The following is an 11,161-nucleotide window of genomic DNA, read 5'->3' on the forward strand; positions in this document are numbered from 1 at the left end:
GTGCGGCTCCCTCTAGTGGTCAGACTGAGCATTGCAGTACACACACCAAGTTGCACAGTGAGGTTCACACTTTATTATTATTATTAATAATATTATTATTTAACACTGCGGTTGGGTGGAGCGCTTTGGAAGACATATTTTATCTTAACTACAGTAGAGTGAAAATATAACAACATCCTGCAGTCAAGGAAGTGTTCAAAAGGTGCACATTTTTCTAAATATATAATGTATGCAGGGATGAAACTATGTTTTCTAATCTGTCAGTATTTTGGATTACATTTCATACATCAATATATGATTCTGAATGTTCCATCATCATAAAATATCATGACTGCTAGTTGAATTGCTACATTTGAATGTGTTCTGACAGCAGCTGACCTACACGACTTCTAGTAAGCATGGAGAAGCATCGGCTTCATTGAAGCTTTTCTCTCTTATGGTGTTTTTAGCGACATGCATGTTGTGTCATGGTATCGCAACGGGGCAGTATCGGTCGCCGTCTCTGTATCCTCACAGAGGAGGCGTGGTGGCAGCCGCCCTCACTTGTGTCTGGAGCGCACCTGCAGCAGCGTGGGCGTCTGCTCCATGATGCGCAGCAGCAGGTTGTCGATGTAGTCTTCCAAGTCGCGGACCTGCGCCTTGACCTTCTTCAGCTCGCTCTCGCACTTCTCCAGCTGAGCCTGCTGGCGCTCGGACGCCGCCTGCTGCTTGTGCAAGTCCATGTCCTGCTGCAGCAGCAAGGAGATGAGCTCCATGTTGGTCAGGTGCTGGTACAAGGCACAGCGGTCCTCTGTGGGCTCCTGTTGGGGGGGTGGGGGCACACCAACATGTCAAAGGAGTCCCTTTGACGTTCATTCAAGTGTTTGTCCATTGGTATAAGGTGGATGATCGGAAGGATTGTCCTTGAGCGAGATGAAGTCATCACAACAACCAATATCCCAGGGTATTGATTACACTAGAGTCTTGAGAAATGCTTGCTGAGGCATTCACCAGCCTGGTGAATCCGTCTGTGATTTACTGTGGCCTTTTAATGACTCACAATAGATGAAAATATGAGCTGGAAACCTCATATTACAAATATACAACATAAGGTGGCCAGAAATATTTCAATATTGAACAAAGCAAAATTTGTTCTCAATCAGAAATCACTCCACACTCTTTATTGCTCTCTGATTCTACCATATCTTACTTATTGTGTGGAAATATGGGCTAATAACTATAAAAGCAATCTTCACTGGCTAAATGTACTGCAAAAAAGGTCAGTAAGGATAATTCATAATGCCGCCTACAGAGAACATACTAACTCCTTATTTCTAAAATCACAAATACTTCAACTTGCTGATATAGTTCATCTTCAAACAGCTAAAATAATCCATAAGGCTAAAAATAAGCAATTAGCTAAAAATGTCATCCAATAGTTCTCTACAAGAGAGGAGAAATATGATCTCAGGGAAGAAGTACATTTGAAACACTTCTATGCTAGGACTACGTTATGCTAGCCATAGCATTTCAGTATGTGGAATCAAACTATGGAATGGATTGAGTAAGGAAATCAAACAATGCACAACGATGAGCCAATTCAAGAAACAATACAAGCAGTTGATGTTTGCTAAATACAAGGATGAAGAGTCTTGAACCAGTCATGATGTGCTATATATATCACTATATTGACACTTACTATGGTACCCATTATGGCATTGGATGCTCATATCATATCATTATTGGTGCATTATTTAAAAAAAAACTGTATTATGGAAAGCAGGAAGTGAACAAATGTAACAGTTAGTGATTGTAAAAGTACCAGATGGAGGGGTAGGATTTAATAAGCTTTGCTTCTTCCTACTCCTTTTGGACATGTGGAACTGGGAACTGATTATGTGATGCATTCAATTGTAATCTGATGCATGTTGAAATGAAATCAAACCATTACCATTACTCGACTATCTGGACATCCACATTCAGATTTAGCTGCATACTCACAGAAGCATCACCAGATGACCAACATCTTATAAAGGTGTGTTTACCTGGATTTTCTCCGGCTCGGCCGCCACCTGCTGGGCACTGCGTCCCGGACTGATGGTGGACTTCAGTTTCTCCAGAACTGAACGACTCTCCTTCTTCTCTGACTGACTCAGAGGCTTCACAGGGTGGGATCTGCAGGGGTAGAGAGGTCAGCATGGATAAACCACCATGTCACTCCTTAGACTGTGAAATGCTGTATTTAAGATGATTCATGTCTTTTTATTCGTTTATATATCCATGTTATGACAATACATGGTGGCTTTAGTGAGTTAAAAGGAGGAACCGAGTTTCTAGTTTGGATCTTGAGCTGAAAGTTTGGGGATCCAAAGAAAAAGCAAAGCTCCATTGGTTGTAAATGGTGACATATATAAACGGGATTCCTACATATAAAGAGAGGAGGAGAAGAAGAAGCTGCTACAGTTGAACAGAAATGAGCATCAAGACCTGCAACGTCAAAGGAGCCCAGGAAGCATCTGACGCAACGTAAACATGACATGAAGAATCCATGTGAAGCGGTGCACAGCAGAATGCAGGACTTAGTGTGAATGCGTTTAAGCAGCAAACAAGCCAAGCAAACAAAGTGCACAAAATAAAAATGGAGCACGCGTGTCGTTTCCACCCTGACTAAGCTGCGTGTGATTCCCAGTGTGGGTTCTCTCACCTGCTCTCCTGGTGCAGGGGCAGGTTGCAAGCTGGCCGAGTCTCCTCAGGTAAAAGTGAGGTCAGTGCATTGAACCGGGGCTGCTCGGCGGTGGAGGAAGTGTAGGGGGCAACGCTCAGAGACCTGCTGACCCCAGCGCTATGTGGCCCAGTGCCTAAGGGACGTATGGAGGGGCAGCAGGCAGGGGGCGGGGGGAAGTGTGCAGGTGCATGAGCCAATAAGGGGGGAGAAGAAGCCTGCCCGGTTTTTGGAGGGCTTCTCAAATGAGGGGCTACCCTGGCGTGAAGGACTTCAAAAGCCATCTCAGAAGGTTTTCCATTCCCAAAGTCCCCTGATAAAAATTCACTGCTTGAAGATATTTGAGGCGTTTTATTCAAACTATCTAATTCCACATTGGAGGACAGAGATGCTTTCATGGGTTGATATGAAGATGGACCTTCCTTGACCAGACAAGAAAGCGGACCAAGATCAGTTCTGCTGTTCCCTCTTGACCCTCCTTTTGGTCTAACGCGTGCACTGACCACCCGCGGAGACACGTCCGTTTCCACTTGAGGGTTGCCGTTATCATCACAGCCGTTTTCGATCTGCTCTTTTTTATCGTCACTGGAATCACTTTCCAAATCAGGTTGGTTCCTCACGAGATGCTCCTGCGTTTCGCCGTTGTTTGTCTTCTGGTAAACTGTGGAGACTTCGCAGGCTGTGATGGATGCTTCGGTTCCTTCTGAAGGCAACTTCCTTTTGGGTGTTCTGGTGTCATCTTGAGACACTTGTGGACCGGTCCTGCTTAAGGTGCTTAGACCTTTGGCGTCATCAACTACCTCCGACTGAGAAGATCCATCGGAATCAATAAAGCTGATATCGGAATTATTCACATTCATGTTGTGATCACTTAAGTTTGGTGAGCAAGTCACATTGTTATTCATGCATACGGTTTGACTCATACTGGAAGACTCCAACGGCTCTACCGGAGGGGGAGTCTTTGGGAGAACATTAGACGACTTCCTCAAAAGTTCATCCACGGACATCTCCCAAGCTAGAAGATTCCTACGTCCTGCGTTGTTACAAGCGGGGAAAGCGGGCTGGCTCACGTTTCCCGTGCAAAGTCGCCCGTATAAATCTTGCTCAAAGAGCATACCCCCCCAGAAGTCACTGTTGTCTTCCAAGGGTTCGTACTTGAACTTCTGAAGTCTCTCTTCGGGTCTGAATCCTGATGAAGGGATGATCCTGTGACGTTGAACGTCTGAAACACTCGGCTGAAGCATCTTGGACTCCGCCTCTCTCCCGTGTTGCAGGGAAGCCACTCCCGTCTGGGAGAGCAAGCAGGCTTCTTTCTGGACCGCCAGCTCTTGGCCTCTGTGGAGCCAGCCATCAGAGTAGATCTCATTCACTGGAGGTCTTAGCGGTCTCCTTGGCGGTAAAGGCGGAGGCGCCTCCTGCCGCGTCTGGGCAGGGGTTCCCCGATACGTCAGAGTCAGATTGCCTTTAGGTGAGTTGAGCCTGCTTGAGGCAAACGTGTCAAACGAGTCTTCCCATTTCCGTGTGCTCTCAAACATGGAGGGTTTCTGTGCCGCTTTGGGTAAAAACTCAGGCAGCGATATCTGCCTGGTGACAGGCCTGGGGCGCTCCCGTTTGATGGAGGCCATGTTGTTAGCACCTTGAGTGGAACTGGGAGTGGCGTTGCCAGAGGGCTGGAAGGTGTGAAGGGAGGGTGAGGAGCCCGGTGCAAAAGGGGGAGACCTCTGCAGCTCCTCAAAGAAAGGGTTGGAAGGGGAGATTGGGGTCGATGGAGGGGTCATGGGATGGGTGTGACTCTCATTAATGGGTGAGCAGTGACCCCCAGCATGGGAGTCGGGGAGTGAGGAAGGAGGGGATATAGCTGAGGTGTTTTCTACTTTGGGAGAAACTTCCAGCCTGTAGAGGAAAAGAGGGCACAGTGGTCCTCTTAGTCAATCATGCGCCAGCCACCCAAACACAGTCACCAAAATATGAACTGACATTTGTGCTCCCCTAACATTACGCTTCTAAGACACAAAAGTAGCCAAGTGAAACAATCACAGAAATCAATAAGATGTGAAATGAAAATCAAAAGAAGCAAAGCAGATGCGCAACAATAATCAAGCATGAAGAAACCGTCTCCCTAAGCTCATATCAACATGTGGAAACTACGGTGTGATTCGGTGACACCATGGCTGGAAATGAGAAGACGCATGAAATAACTTAGCCCCCCCCCCCCTCCCAGGAGCAAATGAACCCCAACTGGGATGCACCTCGATGGACAGGGTTTCAAAACAAATGCCGTGGAGGCTTGATGGGACCCCGACATCCCATTGACTCACCTTGGCTTGTTCTGGGATTCCGAGGAGCCGAACCAGCCTCTGAGCCTCCCTTCGGAGGTTGATCCGGCCTGGTTGGCATCGGATTTAGCAGGGAGAGAATCACTCCTCCCTCCAGAGAATAAGGTCTTTTTTAGCTTCCACCCTTTGTCGGCGGAATCGGCAGCAGAGGGGAGGATTGGTGCTTCTGCCTGCAGAGGAGGAGCTTCTATCTCAGCTGGTCGAGCGTCCTTGTCCTCGTCCTTTTCTTCTTTCTTCCTGTCAAAGGACCAGCGTCTACCTTCGCCGACGACACCCTTGCTATCGCTTCGCTTGGTGAGGTTCTGGAGGGAACGGGACAGTGAGGAGGAATTTTCCAACAAGACCAACTTGGACGGAAGGGCTCCGGCGTTCTTTGGACTCGACGGCTCAGAGTCGTACACGTGACTGCCGTTAATACACAAGGAAGACTTGGACTGAGTCATGCTTTGACCTTTGAGAGACTCCACAGTAGGATTTGCCTTCGGGGCAGACGTTATGATCTTGCTAGCTTCATCGCTGTAGGCTCTCTTGTGGGTCAGAATCTTGGTGGCTTGCTGAGACGTGAGCACTGCGGAGGCAAACAAATGCGTTTAGAACCAACCGACCATCCATCCACAAAGGTTGAATCGAGGAAACTGGACTCCTCTTGATTGCGGAAGACGCTTATGCTTTCATCAAAAATGTTTTTGTAGTTCAAAGTGTTGGGGACTTCCTATTTAGGTCTCTGGTGGGTGTGTTTCCCTGCGGGTGGTCACAACCAGTGGTGTGTCGGTCATGAACAAACGGGTCAAAAGAACTAGTTCTTTTTTGTGAACGGAATGAACAAGGTCACCGGCCCTAAAATACCCGTTCAGTCTGTTCAGTTCGTTCAGTTGCAAATGCTTGTTTTTTTGATTGGCTGGAGAGTCAGTTCACCGTTCATTTTGCAGGGCGGGACTATCTGCGTGCCTGCCTATCATCGCGCCTCGCTCTTGTGGGTGGGTGGGGTTTAGATGACTGAAAGGCCGAGACCGAGAGATTGACCGACACAATCGGTGACCTTGTTCTTTCCTTTAAGCCGCTTTACCTGCCCACACGCAAAACGTTATACTATTATTATTTATTCTAAATTATTTCAATTATTTGTACAAATTACTGTTTACGCTGTACATTGTTCATATTTGATGTAATCTATTTATTCTCCACATCATTATTTATTATTATACGGGAGCCAGGCAACAACATTTCAATTGCCAATTTCACTGCTGTGTTATTGTGCAATAACAATAAAGAAAGTCTATCTATCTATCTATCTATCTATCTATCTATCTATCTATCTATCTATCTATCTATCTATCTATCTATCTATCTATCTATCTATCTATCTATCTATCTATCTATCTATCTATCTATCTATCTATCTATCTATCTATCTATCTATCTATCTATCTATCTATCTATCTATCTATCTATCTATCTATCTATCTATCTATCTATCTATCTATCTATCTATCTATCTATCTATCTCGATATTGAAGAGGGAATTGGAGGCTTCTGGAGCTGAATATCTATCTATCTATCCATTTTTTTTATGCTGCTTTGCCTCACTAGGGTTACGGGTATGCTGGAGCCTATCCCAGCTGTCTTAGGGCAAGAGGCGGGGTACACCCTGGACTGATGGCCAGCCAATCCCAGGGCACATATAGACAAACAACCATTCACACTCACATTCATACCTATGGACAATTTGGAGTGGCCAATTAACCTAGCATGTTTTTGGAATGTGGGAGGAAACCGGAGTACCCGGAGAAAACCCACGCATGCACGGGTAGAACATGCAAACTCCACACAGAGATGGCCAAGGGAGGAATCAAACCCAAGTTTTCCCGATGGCCTATGTGCTGACCACTGAATATAATCTAATATTACAAGAGCTAGTGTTCCTAATTAACTTTATGAATCCTTGGCCTACCAAAGAGCTAAAGGTTTGGCGCAATCGGCAAAATGGCCGCATCAAAGGGTTAACAGAATCTATCAATAAGCTGATCTATCTATCGATCTAAAAAGAACTAGTTCTTTTGACCCCTTCGTTCATGACCGACACACCACTAGTCATCACGTGTTGTTGCGTTATTGAGTCGGAACGAACGTGAACATGAGTGAATGGACTGACTCGAAACGGCTGACCGGGTCTATGCACAGGGGGGATCACAGGGTAACGACCAATTCACCGAAATGAGCGACATGAACGGATCTTTTTACTGAATGAACTGGAATGATCCGGTTCACTGAAATGAACGGTTTTGCCCACCACTCGTTACTCAACAAGAGGTTGTTCACCTGCCTGGTGGCAAAACAATTGTTAGCGGCCTCTCTTCCTGTGGAATGAGACAATCCTTGGGGGACAGCATTACCACGTAGCATCAACTTTTTCAGAATTACATTTGTTTAGCATTTGCAGCTAGTATTAAATTAGCAAGAAAGCTTATCAGTCTGAAAAAACATTTACCTGAATGACTATACGTATGGGGACCTGACATGTCCCTACAACCAGTCATCCATTCCTACCTGATTTTGTCAGGTCCTGCTCTCCATAGTGGGCGTCCACTCTTGGTACGGTGGTGTAGATAGGCGAGCTGGGGAGATCTGAGAGCAGGCCGAGAGAGGGCGGAGGGCTAAGGGTGTCGCTGCCTATGGAAGAGGTGCTGATCTCTGAGGCCAGTGAGGAGCACGACCTGGTGTTGGATGACTTCCGTAACCTAGCCGTGAAGAAATCTTTCATCTTGCTTCTCTTTTCTTCAGCTATCTCTGCGTTATCTCGCCTGAGGGCCGCGCCTGCGCTTTCATCCCCCGATGACTGTGGACCGGTGGATGCAGAGAGGGCGGCGTAGCGGCCCGGCAGGATGGCAGACGACGACTCCACATCGGGGCGTTTCCTCCCCGTAACGCGATCTTTGAGCTTGCCGAAAGCGGAGCGTTGCTCGTCCTTGGCGGTCAGGTCAAACATGCTAGCCGTCATGTTGTTGCGAGTGAACTGGACCGTCAGCTGCAATTCGCCACGTTCCTTTTCCTTCCGTCCTGCTTTGGAGTGGAGCTTGAACCACCTGGGAAATATCACACCTACGTTAGGACAGTTATCTTTCTGGATCATTCTCAGAGTCAGTAGCTTACTTCCTGGTTTATGGAGGAGGATGAGCACATGGATGTCATCACTTTATTTGACATATATGCACCTTTATCCAGATTGTCACCAACATTAAACGGCTTCTTTCTTGGCACATGAACCACCCATCGTGTGGATTTGTGGTACAATGATTTACTACATCAAAATGATTACTTTATTCATCTCCATATTTACAAAAAATGGCATAATAAACTTGAACAAAAATTTAGGATAGGAGATGTAAGAAAAATAAGAAATAAGAATATATTTTTTTATCAAATAAAACTTGTAAGGTATTTTATTTATGAAATAAAATTGCCTTGCCAGTGCACCAAAAAAAAAGATCAACAACAATGAAAAAAAAAAAAGATTGATTTCCTTCTGGAAATGCCTTTCGTGTATTACATAATCAGCCAATATTGCTGCAGGGCTCTAAATAATGTCACCGCTGTCTGTGACAACTCAACATTTGGTGCTCATTATGAGACAATATCAGCTCTTAAATCTTTGTTGGGACAAATCCACAAGTTTTCCTAAAAAGAGCAAAGAGAAATTCCGAGTGTGCTTCACAAAGTGTGGAGGGGGCGGGCGGAGAAGCCACAATTGGAGCCAGATGTGCTGCCTGCTCTGGTGGAAACATCACACTAGTCAGTGAGTGCTGCTACAGTCCATCACCTGGACCAAAACTACCTCACAACTCCTTCGAATGTCTTCATCTAATACAAGCCATGTGTTCATGTTGTTCAGCTGTTTACACGTCCCACCAGCACGTATCTGATAGTAATGCAGGATAAAAATATCAGGTGGATGTCATCCCAACTGAAGAAGCTATGAGGAATGTTATCCTAATGTGTCATGTAAACTTCCACTCTTTAACAGCATCATCATAACGCTAACAGCAACCCAGGCTTTCTTTACAATCTCTACTGCAGGAGTCTCAAACACGCAGGACACTAGTTTGAGCCCCCCCCTTGATATGAAAGTTTAATGTTAGTGCGGCCCGCACAAGTTTGATATGGATGCTGTATGGTATCATGTACCCAGAAAAAATTATTACGTTTGATTAATGTTCATGTTAAAGGTTAAATAACTGTTAATAGTTATCCTCCCTATCCGTGTGGAAGTGGTAAGTTTTTGGTTATTTAAGTTTAAAGGAAATAACTTGAAGGCTACCGTTTAGGTCGCTAGCTCTCTAGTTTGCGAGTTAGCATGTGTCTCAAGACCCTGCAGTTGCGCAATATGTTGTAAATAAAAAGAGTATAAATGTGACTATAGTCGTGTTTTGTCATGTCTACAGGGCTCTAATAATGCTTTGTTCATTTTAATCTGAAAAAAATCATTTGTCTACCCACCAACTATATGTGGTTTCTTAAGTTTTTTTTTATTATTTGCCGTTTTATTATTATTATATTTATTTATTACTGATTGATTGATTTTCTTTATTCTTGATTTGTTTTTTTTTATTTTTCATCTTATTTTGTGTAGAAAAATAAAAAAAAAGATATTTGAGAACAGTGGAATGTTTTATCAGAGCTTTTCTTGTAGAAAATCGGAACCAAAGCAAAGTTTATTCATTTTTCTGTTTTTAATAAATGCATTTTTTTTTTTGAAAACCTGATGCAGCCCAGTCTCACCCAGACCCCAGCTCCAGTGGCCCCAGGTAAATTGAGTTTGAGACCCCTGGTCTACTGTATTGATCTTTAAAGGTGTTTGGAATTCCGCAGCTCCAATTAGTTACAATGAATATTTGATTTTATGTCTCCAGGACATAACATAATTGGTACTATTAGAGATATGTTGCCAGATGGGCTGAATCTTCCATCACTGTGACATGAGCCAAACCACGTGATCCTGCTTCAAGACAACAAAAATAAAACTTACTCGTCTCTCGGACACATCCCATCCTGGAACATGCGATCCAGCGGGATGACTGTCTGACCCAGAAACACGTCCAGTCCAATCAGGACCCGGTGCATGACGGTCAGGATCAGGTCGGCGCTGCCGGGCGGGTAGGCGCTGCGGCCGCATCCGCCCTCCTCCAGGATGCCAGGGAGGAGCTCGAAGCAGCACTCCTCGCCCCACTCGGGCACCTCGGCCTTGTCCACCAGGCCCGTAGTGTACTTGTCCTTGCCCACCTGGACCACCGCGTACAGGTAGCGGCTGCCGTGCTTACTCTTGGTCCGCAGCCCCCTCGCCCGAAGCACCGTGACATTGACGTGCGTGGGCACCCACCGCTGCTCATCGTCCAGATCGATGAGCGACATCATCTTGCACCGAGCTGTGTCCCCGAAGTGGACGTCTCCGAGCCTGGCCGGGTTCGCCCCAGGTCACTCGTCAGGCTGCAGGGCGGTCCAATCTGCGCACATCCATCCCGGGCCCAGCCAGACACACCGTGTACCGAAAGGGACCGCGTACTGTTGAAGCTGCAGAATAGCCAACGGAAAAAGCAAAAAGGAGATACCGGGATGTCAACATAGCCTGAAGTTCGTCTGGGCGGAACCATCAGTGTCACATGGTCGATTTGAGGTCCACGTGTGTCCAATCTGCAGTACGTCATTGCGTCATTGTGACGGGATGATGCAAGACAAAGATGCGCCATGTGAAATAGAGACACAAGCGGTTAGACGGGGTTTAGAGTGCACGATAGACAAAATAAACATTGCTAAACATAAACATAAACAACATACGTAGGCTATGACGATTGTGGTGCAGTCCTTTAGTGACGCCTTGTTCCTTCGCACTGCAACTCTGGCGTCCTCTAGTGGACGTCAGGGGGAAAGAAAAATCTAACATTTTGGTAGAAACAAATGGAAAGAATATTTCTTCCAAACAATAACCAATCGAATAAACATATAAAACTAGAAATGCACTCAGGAGATGGCAGACCAAGGTTCCCCACATATGTCACTCGGGGTGAGGGTATGCTGGAGCCTATCCCAGTTGTTTTTGGCTGAGAGGCGGGGTGCACCCTGGACTGACACA

At 45.8% G+C, this 11,161-nt stretch overlaps 1 protein-coding gene across 2 annotated transcripts; it reads right to left on the reverse strand.

The window, feature by feature from the left end:
• Positions 1-50: 50 nt before the first annotated feature.
• Positions 51-10,993, reverse strand: LOC131131697 (rab11 family-interacting protein 1). 2 transcript variants are annotated; one of them, XM_058076629.1, is made up of 7 exons: positions 10,867-10,993; positions 10,061-10,722; positions 7,585-8,120; positions 5,020-5,605; positions 2,684-4,594; positions 2,025-2,154; positions 51-800 (listed from the first exon to the last, which is right to left on the reverse strand). In XM_058076629.1, exons 2-7 carry the CDS (start codon positions 10,444-10,446, stop codon positions 540-542), a joined length of 3,810 nt encoding a protein of 1,269 aa, XP_057932612.1. In that variant the 5' UTR covers positions 10,447-10,722; positions 10,867-10,993; the 3' UTR covers positions 51-539. The 2 variants fall into 2 exon arrangements, with proteins under 2 accessions (XP_057932612.1, XP_057932613.1); XM_058076630.1 differs by having other exon boundaries at positions 10,061-10,897.
• Positions 10,994-11,161: the final 168 nt, after the last annotated feature.

This window comes from Doryrhamphus excisus, chromosome 6 (genome assembly GCF_030265055.1).
Source record: "Doryrhamphus excisus isolate RoL2022-K1 chromosome 6, RoL_Dexc_1.0, whole genome shotgun sequence".
Lineage (NCBI taxonomy): Eukaryota > Metazoa > Chordata > Actinopteri > Syngnathiformes > Syngnathidae > Doryrhamphus > Doryrhamphus excisus.